The sequence below is a fragment of the Trachemys scripta genome, chromosome 2 (assembly GCF_013100865.1).
Source record: "Trachemys scripta elegans isolate TJP31775 chromosome 2, CAS_Tse_1.0, whole genome shotgun sequence".
NCBI lineage: Eukaryota > Metazoa > Chordata > Testudines > Emydidae > Trachemys > Trachemys scripta.
Window position 1 is genome coordinate 268,525,687 of NC_048299.1, and position 23,869 is coordinate 268,549,555.

General features: G+C 41.9%; 1 protein-coding gene across 1 annotated transcript in view; it reads right to left on the minus strand.

Moving 5' to 3' along the window:
• The window catches only part of ZFAT (zinc finger and AT-hook domain containing), a 147,030-nt gene that overhangs the window by 23,005 nt on the left and 100,156 nt on the right, over positions 1–23,869 (minus strand). The window contains exons 12-15 of the mRNA XM_034763661.1: positions 20,690–20,828; positions 15,461–15,579; positions 7,036–7,159; positions 1,663–1,793 (exon numbers count right to left, since the gene is read on the minus strand). Coding sequence (XP_034619552.1) covers positions 1,663–1,793; positions 7,036–7,159; positions 15,461–15,579; positions 20,690–20,828 — 513 coding nt within the window. The remainder of the gene's footprint in view (positions 1–1,662; positions 1,794–7,035; positions 7,160–15,460; positions 15,580–20,689; positions 20,829–23,869) is intronic.

Genomic DNA, 23,869 nt, shown 5'->3' on the forward strand with positions numbered 1-23,869 from the left:
AAATATCGTAGTTGTATGTCATTAAAGACTTTAACAGTAAGGACTTATGTGCAGTTGCTGAGATCAGGTAACAAATGCATGTTGGCAGAGTGTGGATTTGATTACATCTACCCGTAAAAAAATAAAAATGAAGCTCTTTAAAACACCAAGCCGCATTCTAAACTTGGCTGGTAATTAGTTTTTGTCTCCTTGCTTCTGCAGTTACCTCTCAAACTAATGTCAACCCTGCACAGTGTATTAGTCCAGAAAGGGAATTCTGCTATCCCCTAATCAACTAGAGTTTGAGTTCAACAATAGTATTGGTCATTAAGAGCTTGCGGCAAGGGGAGCTGAGTCCAAATTAAGTTTAGTCCTCATCTGAGGGCTGCCATGCCTCTAATGGAAAGAAAAAGAAGTGGAATGGGGTTAGGGAAACCACTTCTCCTTTTTCCAAATGGCTTCTTGATATAGACAGCAATGTAAAGTATATTACATATTTAGCGCATGTACCCTGTTATACATATAAAGAAGCTGTAGCAGCAGATTACATGCACCTGAATTCTAGACTTCCATACCACCAGACAACACACATGAAAAAAGGAAACTGACCATAGCTACCTTGCTAATTCCACATGGGCTCTAAAAGTCATGCTTGGCTTCTTTTCCTCCCATTTATCACCAGTAACCAATTTTTTCAGGCCAAATATGCCCTTAGTGACACCTATGCAACCCTGCTGTCTTCAGGGGATTGCACAGTTATATCTGATTGGAACTTGGTAAACAATTATGTTAATGATGCACAAGGAAGATCAGAATCCAGCTCATTTCTCTGGGACTAAGTCCACTACAGCAGAAATTCGAATTTCTATACTCAAGTTAACTCCTGATGAGTTAGCTCAGCTCAGAAGAAAGCAGCCATACTGTGAAATAATTCTCCAGATACAAAGAATGATTGGATTACGGCACAGTGATTGTGTTAACAGCTGGTGAGGGCCCTGAGGGGCCAGTCATCTTGAGTTACCACCACATTCAAGTCAAGCGGTTTTGTGTGTGGACAGGACTCGAGTTAGGGGTAATGCCTGAGCTACAACTTGAGTTAACTGTTCAGTGAAGACAAACCCTGAGTGGTGTTGGTTCTGTAGCACTAAGAGTCTGAAAAGTAGTCAATCAATCAAATAAAAAACAAAACCTTATTTTTATCACAAATATCAGTAGAGCTGACTACATGGGGGAATACAAAATATGCTCCTTTTACAGCCATTTTTCAGAAAAAAAAATAGCTGTTTAAGAGCTAATGCTACCTTAGCTTAATGCAAAATAAAGACACCCTGAATAAATTTACTAACAAACTACTTTCAGTTTTGTTCTAAAAAGCCTGAAAGTAAGTTTTTTGACATCTTATGTTGAAAAAAAGCTGGAAGCTCACACACAGAGAAAGTAATCAAACAACTATTATGCGCAAATATCCCACCTTTATGCACACAAGTAAAAAATTCCACCCGCCTACGGCAGAATATGGAATTATACTGAATGAGTCAATCCTTTAATTCTTATTTGAAAGTTGGCCTTCACTGAACTCTCATTTAGAGAAACAGAAGTTCCTTTGTGAAATAAATACATATTTTATGAAAAAAATTAATGAGAATAAAATGTATATTTTCTAAGAAACAGAAGAGCTCTTACCTGCTTTACCACTGTAACAGTTCCAGGTGCCATGGCAACTACAGAAGCAACAGCAGCAGCATCATGGGTCTCTGACCCCAACTCAATGATTTGCTGAAGGATGTTTACAGCGGTGGAGTCAAGTCTTTCACCTTATCAGAAAGATAATGGGCACAAGACAATTATAGCCAAGACAGCTCTAAGGCTCTGTGAATCAAAATGCTCTTCTCTCCCTGGCCTCCACCCCCACATGTAGAACTCTTGCTATATATAACAACAGCTCAATAACATGACATTTTAACAGTGGATCCATGGGAGAAAATATTCACAAAATAAGTGTCCTCAGGAACAGGATGGGCATTTGCATAGTTCATTTTTATCCATATCTGAAAGTGATCTAAAAGAACTTATTGATTAAACAATCAATAGACAGAACTTACAGCAGTAACTGTAAACTACAAAGCTTTATGACTCCAAATGAGTATTTGCTAAGGGTTCAGCATTAACAGAATCTGAACACTAAAGTTATAATAATCAGGACAGATATTTAGTATACTGTTTGTCTACCATTACCATCTGTTTGACCATCTGCAGTTCCTCTCAACCCAGAACAACCACCCTTGTCAGTAATGTGCTGAAGGGGAAAATGAATTCTCTTTAGAAAGATCATGCCTGATCATTCTATTTGTATAGCAGTTTTTGCCACACTTCATTTTCTCAGTGTGTGTGTGTGGCTCTGCCGGAGAAATAGTCAGTTTACAGAAAATACAGAACTGAGATTATGACCCTACAGCAGCATGAAGGGGACAGAACATGGCCATAGCTAGTCAGTGAAAAATTCCTTTTGTGGTGAGGAACTCCTATCCCTGCTGCCCACCTATCCGTGTTTTAGATGTCTCTGGAAGGAAAGAAGCTGGCAGAGCTATGTTATGTTGATACTCAGTCTGCATATGTTAGAGCAGCCCCTAAGCTGCTTTAACTCATGCTGGGGCAGGGGCAGATCATCTCACAGAAAAAAGGGGGCCATAACTGGGTCCCTGACCCCAAACTCCTCTCAGGGGAGAACATGGCCGATATAACTTATTTTCAAATATGAAGAAGTTGACATGCTGTTATTTGTATGAGTCAACATTATTTTATTTAGGGAACTGAAAACTATTTCTGCTTGTTTTAACGTATGTTTTAATTTGTTCTAGTGTGTGACTGTATAACTCTGCCTCTGGACAAGATGTTACTTCTCCAAGTTTTTCCAAAGGAAATATGTCAAACAAATATTTTGAACAAAGTTTGAAACACTAAACTAACAAAATATGTTTTGAAAGCTTTCTGCTTAAACTTAACCCATGTTGTGCTTATTTTAAATTTAAATGTATGCATGACTGGGCAAGAATTGCAAAGGATTCCTCCGATTCATTCACAATTCCCACTGGGGAAAAATGCATAAATATATATATATATATATAATTGTCAGTAGTACATCCTCATTTAATATGCTTGAAAATTCCATTCTGCTACCAATGTGTTACCCAAAATTATCATCCCTCCAAGTTCAGGTCAAGGGTCAATGGTGAACAATATACAGTTTAAGAATGACTATACCAGAGGTCGGCAACCTTTGGCACACAGCTCCCCAGGGTAAGCACCCTGGCGGGCCGGGCCGGTTTGTCTACCTGCCACGTCTGCAGGTTCGGCCGATTGCGGCCCCCGCTGGCCGCGGTTTGCCGTCCTAGGCCAATGAGGGTGGCAGGAAGCGGCGGCCAGCACATCCCTCGGAACGCACTGCTTCCCACTGCCCCCATTGGCCTGGAGTGGCCAACCGCGGCCAGTGGGAGCTGCCATCGGCCGAACCTGCGGATGCAGCAGGTAACCAAACCGGCCCGGCCCGCCAGGGTGCTTACCCTGGCGAGCTGTGTGCCAAAGGTTGCCGACCCCTGAACTATACTAAGTGATAGCAATGGATCCATTGCAAAAATGGAATCCTGTGATAAGTACCGTATTTTCCGGCGTATAAGACGACTGGGCGTATAAGACGACCCCCAACTTTTCCAGTTAAAATATAGAGTTTGGGATATACTCGCCGTATAAGACTACCCCTCTTCCAACGCACACCAAAAAAAAATTAAAAAAACATCAGATTTGATTTCAATATGGTAATTTTAATTCAAATGCTTATGACATGAAGGTACTTAGCAGGAAAACTGTCACTTATAAACATAAGGCTGTTTGACATCAAACATGTAAACATAAAACAGTGCAAGTGGATTAAACTTTTCCTAATTCACTCTAAAGCTGAAAGGAAGGATAAGACAATAAACCCATGGGAGCTGCCATGCTGTTTGTTTTCTAAGCTGTCAACCAAACTGGAACTGATGATGATAGGAGGAAGATAACAAACAAGAGAGAGAGAGCAAGTGCCGGGCAAGTCCCTGGCGAGTTAGCAACGCCCATCATAACTGCAAGCTACGGTATTTTTACAGGTTTTGCTGGCGTGACAGTTTCCCTTTAAAAGCCTTCAAAATCCTCCTGTTCGTCATCTGATATCATAAGTACATCAATGACATCTTGTGATACATTTGTAAGGCAGTCATCGTATGGATCGAATTCCGTATCAGATGGTGGGGTCTCAGCTTCGGCTTCCTCTTCATCTTGCCACAAGTAGTCGTCCTCCATACCATCTAATGAATTTGATATGCCACACTTCTTGAAAGACTTGATTACTGTTTCTGCATCAATATCATTCCAGGCTTTTATGACAAACTTGCACAAAACATCCAACTGTGGAGCACGCATGTTTCCTCCTTTTGTGAATGACTTTTCGCCGCTAACCATCCATTCATTCCACCGTTCTTGAATGCGATCTTTAAATGGCTTGTTTAGGCACACATCCAGTGGCTGTACCAACGATGTCAATCCTGCAGGAATAACTGCCGCATCTGTGTTTAGTCTTGCAAGCATTTGCTTGGTGCTGGGAGTTAAATGAGCCCTGAACATATCCCACACCAGTAGACTACATTTTTGAATAAGTCCACCTGGTCGCCTGCTCCATACATTATCAAGCCATAGCTTTACCCCTTCTTCATCCATCCAGCCTTTTTCATTCACATGTACAAAACAACCAACAGGGAACTTGAATTTCGGCATTGTTTTTCTTCTAAAAATAATCATTGGTCTCAGTTTGGCGCCATCAGCTGTGCATCCTAGTACCACTGTAAAACTGGACTTCTCATGTCCTGTTGTTTTAATTAAAATTGTTTTTTCACCTTTTTGATGGACAGTTTTATTTCCAACCATATCAAAATTCATTGGAGTTTCATCCATATTTCCAATACTACTTAACGCATAGCCATGTTTAGTGCGCTGTTGTATTACGTATCGATGGAAACTATTTACTTTGCTATCAAGATCTGCAGGTAATTTTGGGGCAATTTTCATCTTTTGCCTCAGTATCATATTATGCCTTCCCATGAATCTAGTACACCAGGATACAGTGGCCTTAAATCTGTTGCTGTGATCTGGGTTAGATTTGGCCCACTGAAGTGCAAACAAATGTATTTTATTTCGTGTCACTACATAACCGTTTTGGCGATGCTCATTCACCATGTCTGCTACATGTTTTTCGAGTTCTGGCCAATGTGGAGTGCCTCTTCTTAATGCACACTTACCCCTTGGCATACTCTTTAATGCTTTTTCATTTGCTTTCCAGTCCCGAACCATCTTTTCTGTTACTCCATATTGTCTTGCAGCAGCGCAGTTATTATGTTCCATGGCAAAGTTTACAACTTTAAGTTTGAAACTGGCTTCATATTTCTTTCTTCTTGCTGGTGGAGCCATGATGGGGTTTTGACTGTTGGACATTTGTATACTGTACTGTATGTACTGGTGCTATACTGTATGAACAGGTACAGATACTGGTGCTGTACTGTATGTACCTACCACTTACACCTTCCCGGTGAGGCGCCCCCTCACCTCGTCATCGGGCGGGGATGCGGCCGCGGCCGTTTTTGAGCTCCCCCCACCATATGCGGCGACCGCAGATTCTCCAGTCCGGCTTGGAAGTTTCAGCACCCGCCCTATAAGACGACACCCGGCGTATAAGACGACCCCTGACTTTTGAGAAGATTTTCCTGGGTTAAAAAGTAGTCTTATACGCCAGAAAATACAGTACTCTGTTAGGCAGCATCACAGAGACCCTTGTTTATCTTTTCATCGAACTCATACTCACATACTCTGTTCTGCTGTTTTAGTACTCTGAGAAGCTTGAAAATAATTTCTTCTTTCCCTCCCGATTTTGTCACTTTCCATTTAGCAACTATTAATTAGTGCTCCCCTGTTTCTTGTCAAACACAAGCCAATACAGCTCTGGTGGTCTTACTTCCTTGTTTGTGTACCATCATAATTAACTGAGAATATGGTAGATTAGCTATTCAACTGCTGGCTGGTTGACTCTTGCAACAAGGCAAAAATGTTATCTAGAGGATTGCAATTAAACATTCAACATTTATTCTGCCATGCTATTTGTCTGCACCACGATATTTTCTATAATTCATACAGAAAATTCCACTAATACCATAGTAAGGTCAAAAACAGTGGTGTAATAAATGCTGATGATTTATTGATGATCACTGTATATACAGATGTGTGTGCATTGGTAATTATTTGGGTGTGCAGTGGTAATTAGTTATAATTAGTTATCAACAGTAAGATGAATGAAAAATGAAGAAAAAAATTTTTTGGTTTGACATGCCTAATCAGTTTCTAACCGCTTTATGGTAGATCAGTGGTTCTTAACAAGGGATCCAGGGCCCCCTGGGGGTCCGTGAGCAGGTTTCAGGGGGTCCACCAAGCACGGCCAGCATTAGACTTGCTGGGGCCTAGGTCAGAAAGCTGAAGCCCGAAGCTTTGAGTCCCACCACCTGGGCTGAAGCCAAAGCCTGAGCAGCTTCGCTTCACAGGGGCCCCTGTGGCATGGGGCCCCAGACAATTGCCCTGTTTCGCGTCTCCCCCCCCCAACGCAGGCCCTGGCTTTTATATGCAGAAAACCAGTTGTTGTGGCACAGGTGGGCATGGAGTTTTTATAGAATGTTGGGGGCGGGGGGGGGGCAGGGGGGAGAGAAAGGAGCTCAGAAAGAAAAGGGTTGAGAACCCCTGTGGTAGACCACACTGTGGGCCCAAACACTTGACACTGTCCTTTTAAAAAGTATTACGGATGACCTTACAAAGAAATGTTTACCACACTACAATATTAGTACCTCACTACCATATAGAAAATACCTTGGTAAAATCAATACAGAAGAATAAATATTTCCTTTTCAAGTTTCCCACTGTATTCACAAGAGTTGGGAACTCTGATGAAAAAGATCTACTCTACCCTTTCAAACTAAAAATATCCCTTACCATTCTCTGAGGTATATCTTAGGTCTTGTAATGCAGCTACAGCAGCTTGAGTTCCTTGAACGTCTTCAGCCTCTGTGATGTGCAGATACTGAGTGGATGATTCCTCAGAAATTTCAGTTGTTAGCTAAAAAACAGGTCAATGATCTCATTTTAACTCTTGAGAATTACAGAGGGCACTTGGGTGCCCCAAATTTAAATAGGTAAAAACTGGATGACAGATTTATAACAACATACTTTATGGAAGAACATGAGAAATCCTGACCACATTGAAGTCCATGGAAATTTTGCCACTGATTTCAATGGAAGCAATAATTTCACCCCATAAGCTTATTTATACTTCTATTAGACTTCCAGATAGTTGCATCACGTTCATTTACAAAATGCCATGTTAATTTGACTTTATTTTTATTGTGCACGTAATTTATAATTAATAACCTAATCACACACTTGTTAGACTCTAAGGAAGATATTGTGGGCCAAATTCTCCTTTTAGCTACACTGCCAATATAAATCTGGACAAATTCCTTTGAAGCCAGAAAATGACCCTTTGTGTCAAGATGATTGGCTACTTACCCTGCAAAAAGAGTTATGTTATCCACAAGTATTCCAACTTCTGGTTTGCATGTGCCCCGTGCACATGAGATCAGATTATTTTGAAAAGCAGTGTTTGTTGGGACCACACTTGCTCCCAATAACCAAGGACACAGCCGTTGGGTCAGCTACAACAACCCTTCAGTTTCTTCCCTAAAGCAGAATCCAAGTGATACAGCATTCTGCAGTAGCAGGGCAAGAGGGTGGGTTGTAGAATACAAGTGGATAACACATCTTGAAGAACCACAGTTACTGCAGAGTAAGAAACCACTCTTCTTCAAGTGACGGTCCACATAGATCCCATTTCTGTTCACTTGCAAGCAATAATCTTTTCATGGAGGTGGTATTCAGAATCTGCTGACACAAGGACTGGAGGACAATGCAGCAAATCAGACATTTGACCTGGAGTCCTCTGTCAGGGAGTCGTGTCGAGTGAAGGTGTGAACTGAACTCCAGGTAGCTCAGTGGTTCTCAAACTATTGTACTGGTGACCACTTTCACACAGCAAGCCTCTGAGTGCGACCCCTCTTATAAATTTTTTAATTTAACACCATTATAAATGCTGGAGGCAAAGCGGGGTTTGGAGTGGAGGCTGACCGCTCACAACCCCCCATTAATAATTTCGCAACCCCTTGAGAGATCCCGACCCCCATTATAGAAGCTGCTTACAGTGTGTTAGAATGGGCTCTTATCTATGAAGACCCAAAGCAGTGAAGAGCACGAAGGCTACCTTTGATGAATTGCTCACTTGCTGAGGAGACTGTCCTTGAATTAACCACAAAAACAATGAGGAGTCGGGTGGCACCTTAAAGACTAACAGATTTATTTGGGCATCAGCTTTTGTGGGTGCATCTGATGCATCTGAAGAAGTGGGTTTTTTACCCACGAAAGTTTATGCCCAAATAAATCTGTTAGTCTTTAAGGTGCCTCTGGACTCCTTGTTGTTTTTGTGGATACAGACTAACACGGCTACCCCTCTGATACTTGAATTAACCAATCGTTAAAGTATAGGTAGTGTGACAGACCCAGACCAGTGGGGTACAGGAGTCTGGTAGAGGGCAAATATACTGGTCACTGGATGAGTAGTTTTCTGTTCCCTGAGTGACCAGAGCAGGGGCTGCACTAGAGTAATCAGGAACCTGCTAGAACCAGTTAAGACAGGCAGGCTAATTAGGACACCTGGAGCCAATTAAGAAGAAGTTGCTAGACTCAATTAAGGCAGGCTAATCAGGGCACCTGGGTTTTAAAAGGAGCTCACTTCAGTTTGTGGTGCGAGTGTGAGGAGCTGGGAGCAAGAGGCGCAAGGAGCTGAGAGTGAGAGGGTGTGCTGCTGGGGGACTGAGGAGCACAAGCATTATCAGACACCAGGAGGAAGGTCCTGTGGTGAGAATAAGGAAGGTGTTTGGAGGAGGCCATGGGGCAGTAGCCCAGGGAGTTGTAGCTGTCATGCAGCTGTTACTGGAGGCACTATAGACAGCTGCAGTCCACAGGGCCCTGGGCTGGAACCCGGAGTAGAGGGCGGGCCCGGGTTCCCCCCAAACCTCCCAATTGACCTAGACTGTGGGTTCTTCCAGAGGGGAAGGTCTCTGGGCTGTTCCCCAACCCACATGGTGAATCTCTGAGGCAAGAAAATCCACCAATAAGCGCAGGACCCACCAAGATAGAGGAGGAACTTTGTCACAGTAGACATATACTTCCTGCCTCCCTAAGTGAGCCATCATGAATGCTAGGCACTTGATGAATACTCTGGGAGCAGTGGAGAGATCAAAAGAAATCATGCTGTATTGGGACTAGCAACCAGCCAATCTAAGGTATTTCTTATGGGCCGGGTGAATTGCTATATGGAAACAGGTGTCCTGTAAATTGAGTGTGAACTAATATTGAGGATCTAGGGTAGGAACTATAGAAGCGAAGGTCACCATCCTGAACTTGAAGCAATATATGAATTGGTTGAGTCATTGGAGATCCAGGATGGGATACCAGCCCCCTTTCTTCTTTGGAATTAGGAAATAATCTGAATAACCCTCCACACCCTGGAATTCTACAGGGACTCCTTCCACTGCTCTGAATTGCATAAAGGCTTCCTCCTCCTTTAACAGTGTCTTATCAAGGGGGTCTCTGAAGAAAATGAGAGAGGGACGTGTTAGAGAGGGAGAGACTGGAACTGGACAGACTACCTCTTATCCACAATTTCCACGACCTACTTATTTGAGATAATCTGGTTTCAGGCCTCCTGAAAATAAAAGATCATTCCATGCAGATTCTCAACCGTCCTGTCAAATTTTCTGGCATGACGTAGTGCAGAATGCGTGGCAGAAGGGTCTTCTCCTTTGCAACCTCTCTTTTCCTCAGAGGCTCTAAAGATCTTTGTTATCCATAATATTAGGGGACGGTTGCCTCTGATAGGTGAAGCTTGTAGTATTCCCTCCATAGAGTTTGGATATACCTCTCTAGGGATTGCAAAGTGACCTTTAAGTCCTTCAAAGTGTGCACGGATTTGAGAGTCTGTATATGAAACAGGTCACAGCCTTTGAAGGGAAGGTCCCCCCGTGGTCATTTGAACCTCCTTCCATATTCCCGAAGACTGCAACCATGAAGCCCTGCACATTGTAACTGCAGCTGCTATACAACACACTGCTGTGTCTGAGACATTGAGGGAAGCCTGCAGAGAAGAGTGGTCTGCTAGTTGTCCCTCCATTATCAAGAAGTTTAACTCCTCTCTGGACCAAGGAGTGCAGGATGACCAATTGGTTCTGTGACTCCTCATGTACTTGAATTTCCAGTGTGTCAACTGTTCATTCCAGCAAACTCCTGGAAGATGTGCTAATTGTCTGCCTGGGTTGGGACCACTGGAGCAATGGATTCTCCAGGGAAAATGAAGATATGTCCAGTCTCTTCTAATGGCAATCTGGTTCTTGCATGTTATCCTGTTCGATGTCCCAGTGGACCATTTTCTCTTCCTGAGGTGGTCTGTGAGGGGAAGATGATCTGATTTTGGAAGCAGGAGCAGAAATGATATTTTCTGCTGTACTGCATCCCTCAGGGGGCCCTGCATAGGGAATAGTTATGATGAAAAAGTGTGCTCTTCCTGAGACTCAATGTCATTTCTTAGAGGGATGTCTTCTGGAGAAAATGTGTCACATTTATGGCCACCACCACTTTCTGATAAGATCTGCTCCAATCAACCAATCGTCCAGATAGGGTAAAACATTTATGTCCAGACAACGTAGGTGGATGGCAACTACTGCCAGAACATTCGAGAATACACAGGTGGCAGAAGATAGGCTGAAAGGAAGCACCTGGTATTGGTAGATATCATTGTTGATTAGAAAATAAAAGAAACCTCGTGTGAAGGGTGAATAGCCACATGAAAATATGCATCTTGTAGGTCGAGAATCACAAACCAATCTCCTGAATCTAACAAGGGAATTGTTGCTGAAAGGATCACCAACCTATATATGGAGATATACCTATCTCATAGAACTGGAAGGGATCCTGAAAGGTCATCAAGTCCAGCCCCCTGCCTTCACTAGCAAGACCAAGTACTGATTTTGCCCCAGGTCCCTAAATGGTCCCCTCAAGGATTGAGCTCACAACCCTGGGTTTAGCAGGGCAATGCTCAAATCTGAATTGTGCCGTTCCACATATCTGTTTAGATATCGGAGATCTAAAATTGGCCTCCAACCTCCATTCCACTTGGGATCAGGAAGTACATTGAATAGAATGCCCTTCCCCTGTGCTGCACAAGAACTGGTTCTATTGCCCCTACACACACAAGTGAGGCAACCTCATGTCAGCAATTGATCATGAGATGGGTACCTGAATAGGGAAGGGGAGGGAGAATGGGTAGGAGGGAACAGAACTGAAATGGATGGTGCAGCCAAATGTTAAGGCTTCCAAACCCCATTTGTCCCATGTAATATTCTCCCATGCAGCTTGAAAATGGGAGCGGTGATATCCGAAAGGAGGTGGGGGTCTGATGTTGCAGCTGTAAATCTTAGTCAATCGGGTGGTTGAGTCTCTCGACCAAGCCATCAAAACAGTCACTTGGAGGTTGTGGATGGCTGAGAAGAGGTAGCTGTAGCTGAGGGAGGTTTCTTTTTAGAGTATTTTGGTCTCTTGGCTCGGGCTCAGATGTTCCACAATAAGTTGAATACGGGGTTGGGCATGCTCTTTGTGCTGTCTGAGATCAGCTAAATCTCCTTTTATTTACAGCAGTATAAATTCCCAAGGATCTTAACATAGCTCAAGTACTCTAGAATGTGGAGAGATGTACCTGTCAAATCTGCGAAGAGCATGTGACTGTCAAAGGCAAGGTCCTCAGTGGTGCTCTGCTCCTCACTTGGGAAGCCGAACAGCTGGAGCTAAGAGCTCTTCTCATGAACACTGCATTGAACATGCTGCAGTGTCAGCAGCATCCAAGGAGGCCTGGAGTGATGATCTTGCCAGGAGCTGACCCTCTTGAATAATGGCCTGAAATTGGTCATGATGTTCCTCTGGCAGATGATCAATAAAGTGATAGAATTTGTTGCCATTCAAACAGTCAAATTTGACCATGAGCTCCTGATGGTTTGCTGTTCTAAAGTGAAGTGTGGCTGAAGAGTAAGATTTGCAGCCAAAAATATTACGCCTCCTGTGGTCCTTTCTGTACAGGGTGGACCTTGAGATATGTTGTCTACTTTGTTCATTAACAGCCTCCACTACAGGAGTTTGGATCCAGGTGAGAAAATTAAGATTCTGATTCCCCGGCATGGACATGATACTTTTTATCTCCCCTTCTGTGGGTAGGTGGTGTGTTAGCTGGGGTTGCCAAACAGACTTAGTGGGTTCCATAAGAGTTTCACTGACCAGAATGGCAATCCTCGGGGATGCTAAACTATGTAAAATATTCAGGCGTTTATGGTGGGATACGTGAACTTCTTCTAAAGAAATCTGAAGCATTTCAGCAATTCACTTAATCAGTTCCTAGAACTGCCTGAAGTCATCTGCCATAGACGGCAGTGGAGGCATCACAGCTTCATCAGGCAATGAAGAGGAAATATTTGTAAGAGGCATCAACACCTTGTCCGCTCTTGATTTTTGCACCTCCAAGGTCTCCTCCTCTAGCATAGCTGGTGGCAGAGGTGGTGGAGGGGAATAACCCCTTCTTTGCTCCTTCCGATGGTGTGAAGAATTGTTGCAAATTGTTGACAAAAGAATGCCCAAGGGTTCCAACAAGGATATGGGTGGAGGCATCCATCTGTGTTTTTGCCATGTGGGTGTCGTTTGAGGTCTATTCTCTGCCAATTGATCAGTGTAAGAGACAGAGTTATGTGTTTTAGAGTAGACAGGGAAACCAAGTACCAATATCTGAGAGTCTGAGGAGTCCTTCTCAACATACTCCGAGGGGGGGAGGAGCGGGGGAGGAAGAGAGAATAACTGTTCAACTTGTATGGTAGACAACAGTGAGTATGGTACTTTAGCTAATGGGGGTGGCAACTGAGTAAGTCTCGGTGTGGATAAACCACCGGTACCAGTTAACAGACGAGACTTCAGCTCAAATACCTTAATTGAATTGGCCCATTAGCACTGACCCCCCCCCCCCAACTTGGTAAGGCAACTCCCATCTTTTCATATACTGTGTATTTATACCTCCCTAAAGTATGTTCCGCTCCATGCATCTGATGAAGCCCATGAAAGCTTATGACCAAATATATGTTAGTCTCTAAGGTGCCACAAGACTCCTCATTGTTTTTTTTTTTGCTGATACAGACTAACACAGCTACCACTCTGAAAGAAAGTCCTTAAAGTATCAAAATTCTTGAGGTACCAATGGCATCAAAGAATGGGTCGAGCGAGAACCTGTAAAGGATGGCTTTGGTACCAAGGTAGCTGGCACCCAGTGCTTGGTATTGGAAAGAATCAACTCCGATTACAGTAACATAGACAGTTGAACAGTCTTTGGTATCATAGACTTCCAGGTTATCAGTATCGCTTGTTATTTGGGGACAAGCATAGAATCCTCCTGGAACTGGCTCTGCAGCTCTGGGTATGGGTACCTGAGCTCAGTACCAAGTTTGACGACTGACTCCTGGAATCTGTCTTCACTGCCCTTGCAGCACAGAAAGCACTCAAAGCCTGCACGGAATTCCCTTTGGGACCGAGGTTTCCATATCCTTCTTGTGCATCGGTGACCCAGACTTTCTCAGAGGTTTTGTCTTTACCTCTTTCTGCATACAGGCAGATGTCGATGCTACCTTTGCTGAGGTCTTCAGTGCTGTAGATGTAACCAGTACAGCCTAGATCTCAAGTGGCCTCCAATGACCAAGATCTTGGGGTGGACAGGGCACTAGCCATACTGGGAGGTCTATGTATGGGGGGAGGGTCCTCTGCCCCTGGATCTGAAGCTGGTCTTAAGGCTTGCTTCATAATCAGGAGTTAAAACTTGATCTCCCCATTTTTTCGGGATCTACCTTTGAAAGAAGTGCAGATCCTGCACTCACTGGGAACATGAGTGTCTCCCAAAGAGTGGAGGCACTGAAAATGCCCATCACTTATCAGGATAGTCATCTTTTAAATCCCAAGAGCCCAGCATCTCCAAGCAAAATAATAAAAAATGACCCCTTAATAGGAGAACATTTTAAATCAATCTATGTCTATCAATAATTTTTTAAAGGAAAAAGAAAAAGGGAACAACTGTTTCAACAACTATAAACACTATCAAAGAACTAACTACATACTAACTAACTGCTAAATACAGTACTAAAGAGAACAGGCACACAGGAGACTCCATCTCAGGCCAAAGGACGTTGACAAGGGACTGAGGGCTGTTCGTCTATGGCCTTTTACACCTTTGGTACAGGGCATGAGGGTGTGAGCTTGCGTGTGTGGACTAAACGGGCACAGGCACCAAAAATCTCTGATCAAAGATGCAGAGTACAGGCGCACCTGAACTGGAGCACCCATACGGACAGTATTTGAAGAACCATGAATTGTTATCTTGTTAATCCTGCTAGACGTTACAGTAGTTAACCTTAGCACTGTATTACTCCTGGGGGACTTCTGCACTGTTGTGCATGCAGAATTTGATCAGAAATTAATGTGCATGCAGAATTTCCTTCCGCCCCCCGAAATGGTCTGCAGAGCTGCTGGCTGCCAGTAGGGGTTGCTGTACTCAGCAGAGCCCAGCTGGCAAATAGAAGACACTGCCAGGGGAGGGAGAGGGAATTGGAGGGTTCCTGGGAACTGCAGTTCTCAACATGCCCTGAAGGAAGGAGGCGGCGTGCAGGAAACTCCACACAAGCCCAGGACCCAGCATCAGGATGTTTCTCCTTTTGGGTCCTGAGCTTTGGGGGGAGGGAAAGAAGGGGTGCAGGTGTTTGGGCTGGGGGGCCCACGGCTGGGTTCTGGAGGGGGAGGGGCGTAGGTGTCTGGGCGAGGGGGGGGGACCTGCAACTGGGCTCTGGTAGGGAGGGGGCAAAGAAACAGGAAGTGGGTTGTTGTAGGGGTTTCTTTAACTCTCTACTCCCAGGGGAAATTTTGTGTGTGTCTGTATTGTTACAGACATACTGGCTGACAGGTATTTTGAAATAAATTAGCAAAATAACAAACTGGCATGATAATATAGTGTTATTTTGACAAATAAAATATGCAGAAATTATTGTGTTTAGAATTTTTAATTTTTTAGTGCAGAATTGCACTGTATGCATTAACTGTATGCATTAAAGCCAGAGATCATTGAGAGAAGACAACTTTCCACCATGTAAGGAAGTCCATAATACACTTTTCACACACATTCTATATCTTTAGAGATTTTTGAAATTTTTGGGCAAAGATGTAGCAATTTTGTTTTTACCTCCCACTTTGCTTCCCCGTCATGCTCCACTAATTTCAGGCCATGCTTGTTCTTAAGATGTCTGTTGAACTCCCATTTTGTACCATACACAAAACTGCAAACTGGACATTTAATGCCACCTGAGGAAAAAAAACAAAAACAAAAGAAGATTTTTTTGGTATAATTTCACTTCACTTCAATTATCCCAGAGAGTACCCTCTTACTACCATTACATTTTTGGGATACAAGAAACCCATACGGGACTACTCAAGTTTGCGCCTTTTTCTGTCAACCTAAGCAGCAATACCTCATAAGATTTTGCTTTCTCTGTGTATTGAACACTTATTATTTTAAATATAATCAGACTAGCTGAACCACTTCAATGTGTATGGTACAATTTTGAGTGGATCTGCTCCTCACCCAGTTTGTGTATCTGTGAGGGGCATGTGAGCCCCAGGGTAGAATGTAAACAAACTATTTATTGGGCAAGGACCTGTGTTTTTTGTTTGCTGCACAACTGGAAACCCTTTGAAGGACGGTGAGCACTCGGTGTGAGAGATGAATCTCTCCACCGAAGAGGACTACACTGATCCTGACCTTCACATCCCACTGCTGGGCCAAAAAAATTACTAGGGACTTAAAAGAAAAGTGCAGAATGCATTGGTTCCACTTATACAATTATACTTTGTAGATTGTACTGACTAGCAATTTGTTTCTAGATGGAATTCGTGCCGTGATTTTAAATCTAAAAAGCAAAGATAGGCATGAGCCAAAAGATTACATCTAGATCCACACCCAAAATTCCTTTGGGGATATCCATATTCTGAGTTTTGATTTAGGCCCATCTCTAATATAAAGCTTTCTATGTGAATCACAATATTTAGGGAGAGGGAAAGGCTATTAGATCATATCTTCCGTCTCTTCAAAGCATGATCAGTCTTTTAGAGACTTGTTTTTTTTATGAACTCATCAACAAGGTATCTGAACACCTCCTCATTATGTATAATCCCAGCAGATAAGATTAATTTGGATGCTCAACCCCACATCTTGCAGGACTGGAGCCATAGCAACCTTTGTCTCTGAATGTTGTTTCCCCTTTTTCCTGATACAGCTCCAGTTTCTTGGCCCTCAAAGTACGAAGCAAGGCCTTAGTGGGGTGAAGTGCTTTTATGTTATGAGTGGTTGAGTTCTCTGTCAAGTAGATGTTTGACCATTTTTTAAAATACTGTCATGCTCTTAATATTGTAAATGTTCCCAAAGCTGGGTCCATGTTTTGTTAATAAAAAAAAATAATAATCTCCCTTAAGGCTGTTGTTCAGCATTATCAGACTTCATAACAGTACATCCAGTAAGATTATTCACTTTTCTGGGACTTCTGCAATACCAAAGTAAAACAAGGACAACATACAATGGAAACTGCACCATACCCTAAATATCTTTGCTTTTGTGAGTTTGAACTATAGATTTATTTTAACATTTTAAAAGTGTAAATACAGGTGTCTTTTCATTATGGTCTTTAAATGGATATGTTACATTGTTTACAGTCTGTCCTCACAGCAGCTTAATTAAAAAAACTAGTACAGTATGACAAAATCATAAACTTCCACTTTCTACATTAGATTTCACCCATTTTTTGCCTTTTTTCTTATGAAAGTAATTTGATCAACTATCAGAATTTAGATGCATGCAGTCATGCAAACTAGTGTTTGTTTTCACTGGATTTTCTTTTCCTCACCAAACCAAAACACAAATAGATTGAATACTACAGTGTGTTGTATCAGATGACTAAACCACATTAAATTAAATATAAATATTAGGGGAGCCCCTTGTGCCTTAAGTACTACACCACCAGATGGCCCTCTAGAAATCATCATCATCCATTACCCTGGCAAACGATGGCTCCAGCTAGTGCTATCTAATTAAATGCTTGATGTGTACTCTGGTAGGCTGATTACAAGCCAAGCTCTCATTGCACACAGTATTCCATTAATAGGAGAAAGACCTTTCTATATTACTTCTAAATTAAAATTACTAGAACATTACACCACGTTAATTAAAGCTGCAACTTTTGTCATTGTGACTAATTAAGGAACAACAAATGGAAATACGCAAACTGCTAATGTACAACTGTGTCAGTTAATTGGCATCGAAGCTCAGGAAAATTAATTTCTACTCAATTCATTAAATACTTGGGCCAGATATAGAAAAGGTCAGTGAATGACATACCTTATCCACTTTTGACACCAATATTGGTGTCTATAATGTAATGTAATGTAATATATACTTCCATACCCCTTTCCATCACAGGATCTCAATGCACTTTTAAAACAATTTACTGACACAACATCCCCGTGAGATAGGTATTCTCTGTATTGCAGTAGCACCAACAGGCCCCAGCTGTGATTGCACGATGCTCTACAAACACAGAAATAGAAAGTCCCTGTCCTATAAAGTCTATAAGCCACATGAACAAGACAGACTATAGATATGAGGGAAACAGGGTGAAGAGAGGGGAAGCGGGTCATCTGTAGTTTAGACAAAGAAAGGATAAGTGATTTGTCCTGGGTCACAAAGAAAGTCTGAGGCAGAACTGGGGACAGAATCCATGCCTCCTGACTCCCAAGATCTGGAGATTATCTCCATATCATGCTTTCCTGTTCGATTACCTAACCAGGCAAGTGACCAAGGTTCCAAAAGCAATTAAAAAAAAAAAAACACACACACATTAAAAACAGTGTGTAGAGTGTATCACAAGATATTTTTGAGCCTTATGCTGGCTGGACATACTGTTAGAATATTAATTTTCCATTGTTAAACATTTTAAAAAATCAATTTTGTTATAAGTTATGTAATTCTATAAAGTTGAGTGTATGAAAGTATCTGCTTTTCTGCCATTGACTGCTGCTATAAATTTCTAATAGCAGTCTAAAAATAAAATACTGCTGTGTGTCACTTGGCTGTGTAATTCCTTGAATGATTAACGTTGCACCTCTTGTACTGTATGTGCACTTTCAGAAGGCTTTGGGAAGCGTTTAATAGTCTACATGAAAATAACATTTTCAATTAAGGTATTTATACAAGTTAAAAGATGGAGTCTCAACTTTTAATTCTGAATGTTTTTCCTTGTGTCACAATTTCAGTGTTATTTAAAGGTGGTTTAGCCTTTCTGATGGACAAGGATGGTTTGTAAAAAGAATAATTTGGAAATGCTTTTTAGAAATAATGACATGCTTGGGAGAATTATATTTTATTCATTATCTAATATTTTGGCATTATTCTGGTATCTATTCTGTAACAAAAAGGGAAATTCTAAAGTTTCCAGAAGGCACTTATTTAAAAAAAAGTTTTGTATGTTCCATTCAAAATGGAAAAAACCAAAAACCTCAGAAATGATCAAAAATAAAATAAGAAATGTGACTCTATCAAACAGCTCAGCACTTTCAACACAATGCAACATAATATTTAATTGAGTTTCCCTTTTATTCCCCTCCAGGAACCAGAACTGTACGAGCTTTGTGCTTCCTGAATCTCTAAATACACTTCATACTCAACAAGCTATCTGATTGCACAATCAGATTGTTCGCTTTGGTCTATCTGCCAAGTGTACAATAGCAAAACCTCTCTTGGGATATAGTAGACTTGTACCTATCTGCTTTAGCAGCATCTGGGTATGGCTACTCTGCAAAGAAAGAATTATGGTTTCTAAATAAATAATTAACAACATGGTGGCTATCAAATGTAAATAATCAGACAACAGGAACTAGCAGCACTGTTCACTGTTTATAAAAAGGATGTAAGAAGTGAACTGAATGAATGAAAGCTTTTAGATTTAGAAAAATCTGCAATGAACAGAATTATTTCATGCTACGGATATATATGTATAAACACACTTCTCTCTTCCCTTGATTGTTGCTTTGGTTCTGAGGGTTAATCTTGAATGTCAAGCATTTCCTACATTCTCCAATTTCCAGTTTATTTGATATCCCATAGCAGCTTACATAATGCAAATCGACTGCAGCGGTAAGCAAGAAGCTAGGGCAATTACTTTTCACCAATATTAGTTGGCTATCTAGGCCAACTAAGATAATTAATTTCCGCTCTGGAAACCAAGACAGTTGTCTGAGAGTGGAACAGATTTTCAGTTCAAGAGTCAAGAGTGCAGAGTCCATTTCCAAATGAAAACCAAGCATATTTTTACCCCCTGCTGCATAGGCAAGAGGGAGAAGTAATAACCCCAACAGTTTCAGAGCAGCGTACAGGGCTTTAGCAATGAAATGGCCATTAAAGGGAAAGATATTCAAAGACAGGGCAGTGAGGCACTCAACTCCGATTGAAAGTGAATGGGCCATAGGAACCTAACTCCAATTTGTGTCTTTGAAAATCTCCCCCTAAATCAATTGGAGTTGAATGGTTAAAAACCCCATTCAGTGCTTTGAATAATTGTTCTTAAGTGTGAGGCCAAAGCCCTTTCCATTTACAACAGATCTGCACTTGTTTACCTTTCTTGACTTGACTTGTTTATTGGGAGATTAATTTGGTGCCATTCAGCCACTCAGTTCTCATCTCAGGATTAGCTCAATCTTTCAAAACTATCATGAAAATTTATCAGCTGATTACTCACTTGAAAAGAGACTGAAAAGATGGGATTGTTTACCTTAGACAGGAGATGAATAAGAGGGGACCTCGTAAAAGTATATAAGATAATGAATGCTGTAGAGAAGACAGATTGAGAACTTCTGTTCACCCTGTCTCATAACTTTTGGCATGCGGCCCACCAGGGTAAGACCCCTGGGGGGCTGGGTTGGTTTGTTTACCGACCACGTCCGCAGGTTCGGCCGATCGTGGCTCCCACTGGCTGCGGTTCACTGCTCTAGGCCAATGGGGGCTGCGGGACAAGGGATGTGCTGGCCGCGGCTCCCAGCACCCCCCATTGGCCTGCAGCGGTGAACCGCGGCCAGTGGGAGCTGCAATCGGCCAAACCTGTGGATGCAGCAGGTAAACAAATCAGCCTGGCCCGGCCCACCAGGGGGCTTACCCTGGCGAGCCACGTGCCAAACGTTGCCAATCCCTGGAATAAGGGAACAGTGAATGAAATCATAATGTTGCCATTTCAGAACCTAGAAAAGGAAATACTTTTTCACACATGTAATTAAACTGTGCAACTCACTCCTCAATGTTCACCTTCAAATCAACTTTGCTTCAACGGTGAAAATAAACAGACAGATGTGCTGCTTTTAACTGGATATTTACCTTGTTGGATAAGGGCTTCTGCAGCAAGTTCACCAGTACCAACATTAACATACTCTTCATTGGGATGCTTCCTGTTGTAATGCCTCTTCAGGGAGCCAGATATATTGCAGGAATAATGGCAGTGTGCACAACGGAAAGGCTAGCAAAAAAAAGGAGAGTTACAATTGGTCATACACATCTGCTTTCTGTATAGATGGGTCCAAGCTGCAGTATTCAGACTCAAACTTCCCCAAAATTCGAGAGGGTTCACACTGGTTAGGGCATATATCTGTCTCATTTATTCCAGGAGCTGACCTTTCAAACCAACACACAGGTATGTTTTAGCTAATTCTTACAGAAAATTTGTTGCTTTTTTAATCGCTTACTATAAACTATGTATCCTCACAACACTATTTCACAAGTACAAACACCTACTCTGTGTTTTTAAGTAATTATTTTCCACAATTGGTAATTACAGGTCTGATCAGGCAAAGGCATGCTCTCAAATATACTGCTTAACACCTTGAGTAGGATCAGGGTCTCTCACTGCTGTAGGCAATATATAATCTTGATTTGAAAGGGGAAGGGAGGACAGGAGTAACTGAGTACAGGTCAGTAAATAAATATTACTTTTATGTATAAATAAGTTTTTGGGGTTTTGTTTTGGTAATGTCTATAAAATTACAAGTGCATTGTAGAGCAGGTTGAAAGCATTAAGAAAGTAGGCATTTTTAGAATAATTAAACTATATAGCAGTGAAATGAATGCTCTGAAAATTTAATGGCATATTTCTTGAGTGTAAATTTAATGTACTCGGTCTTGTAATGCTTTACAGCTCATGTCTGTTCATGTCTGGATAGTGGGCGATGTATGAGCCGCTATGGCAGTTCTAATTCACAGGGAGATTCCTGCAGATCAGCTGAATCCTCAACTAAGCAGATGAGACAGGTTCAAAGCTTCCAGAGTAGTGCAAACAGTGGTGTTGGAATCATTTTTATAATGGGAGTGCTGAAAGCCATTGAACAAAACTGTAAGCCTTGTATCTGATGGAAACCACATCAAGTCAGGGGGTGCTGCTGCACCCCCAGCACCCATAGTTCCAGCACCCCTGGTGCAAAACAGCTTTATGCCAAGGTCTACAGGAAATTTTTGCCGGTATAGAAATGGCTATTAGGGGATCAATTCTTTCCAACAATTCTATACTGGCAAAAGCCCTAGCGTAGACACAGTTATATCAGCACAGAAGCTCTTTTGCCAATATAGACTATTTTGCTTGCTTAACAGGCATAAAAAAGTACTGGCAAGAAAGTGCTTTTTTGCCAGCGTAAACTGTATCTGTACTAGGAGGGTTTTCCTGGTAAACTATGCTAGCAACACTTTTAAATGTACATTAGGCCTCAGTGGGGCTCAGGATCTGGCCCTCCGTGTCTTGTTTTCCCATCTGTAAAGTGGTTTTGTGAGGCTAAACTAATTAATGTTTGCAAAGTGCTTTGAGGTCTAATGACAGAGGAGTATAGAAGTACTGTATTCCCATAGTGCTTTATGCAAGAGAAAGAGCATTAGGCCCAGTTTTCTAGCAAATTCACTGGATAAATACATTTTTCTACCTGCAGTACCCCTGCACTTCCAATTGGATGAAGTGTTCTTCTCTTCCCATCCTTAACTATAGCGTAGAGCTGCTGTGCTTTTACCTACACCAGAGATATGTTGTGAGGCTTAATTCTTGCCATGTGTTTTCAGAGCCTGTAGCAGGGACTGTTTGGTCAGCAGGCCTACTGCTCCAGGATCTATTTTAGGTCAATGTGTCCTGAATGGGGTTCAGCTGGGTCAAACTCCTAGTCAGTAACCCCCAATTTCTGCCCATCCAAGGGACAATCATAGAGGAATCTGGGGTGGATAGGGAGACCTTGAAAGTGTGATAGCGTGGCAAGGCCTATGTTCAACCCACCTCCTGCTCACATGCCATTGGGACACTTCCTACCACACTGGATGCCGCAGTGTGGTGCATGGCTGCTGTTCTGTTATAGTCCTTTACTCAAACCCTAGAGTCTCAGAATGGATGCAGGTGGCCCTCTGGTGGCCCTGCACATGGTACTCCCTACCTCTGGGGTGATAGCAAAAAATAGGAAGAAAGGTCACAGCTGGACCTTCTTGGTAAGACCTTCTTCTTCTACTACTGCAGAACAGTGTCCTCCAGGAAATGGCTTCTGTCCGCCTCACTGCCTGGATTTTTGAGCTCTCTTTATACAGCTCCTTTTCCCAGGAGTATGCTCAGCAGTGACTATGGGGCGGAGCTTTCCTGGCCCCGCACTGCTCCAGGCTTTCCACTATCTCGGCCATAGTGAAGGTTTGTAAACCCCATTAAAGAGCCACAAAAGAAAGACTCTACAGAAGTGTTATTTATCCCAACTTTCAATTATAGTACCCTAAAGTTAAGCAGCTAAAATTTTTATTTAGGCATCCAAATCTCTATTTATGTGCCAAACATTAAACACACAATTTTGAAAATTAGACCCATTATTTCATCTGTGCGCACCATGGTGCTTAATATTAAATATTAACCTGACATATTCACAAAGACAATATATGTGAAGGGTAGAAGGATGCCAGTAACAAACTACCATCATACATATGCATTTACAAAACAGGTGGAGAAATGTCAGTAAACCTTGTAAGTAAACAGAAATACTAAAACTGTACTGTACACCTCGTTTTTAAAAAAAAAAAAAATTTAAACAAAGGCAAACAATTTCTAAATGCATCCTCCCTTTCTATGGAGAGGCAGAGTAAAAAATATATGGGGAATCCAGCTGATTTAGCACACTGCCTGAACTTTGCGCCAACATTTAAAAATTTTAAATAGTGCTTAAAACATTGAAATATATTTATGCTCAAGAGGGTCTTCTAATGGACATCATTACCAGCTCCACCATGAATATTTCATGTTATTTTGAAAATAAGGCAAATTAAAGTCATTCTCCAACTGATATAAGCTTCAAAAAGTTAATTTGTCATTACATACTAATCAGCAGTGGATCAGATCTATTTGATCTGTAACATAGTGGCACACAAAGAGCAGAACTTTCACCTGTATTTCTCCAGGTAATTAAAAAGAGCTCTCTGAACAGTCTGCCCTCTGCAGTTAATGATTTCAATTGTGTATTTGCTGTGCTAATTATGTTAATTAGCCTGTCAAAGGTA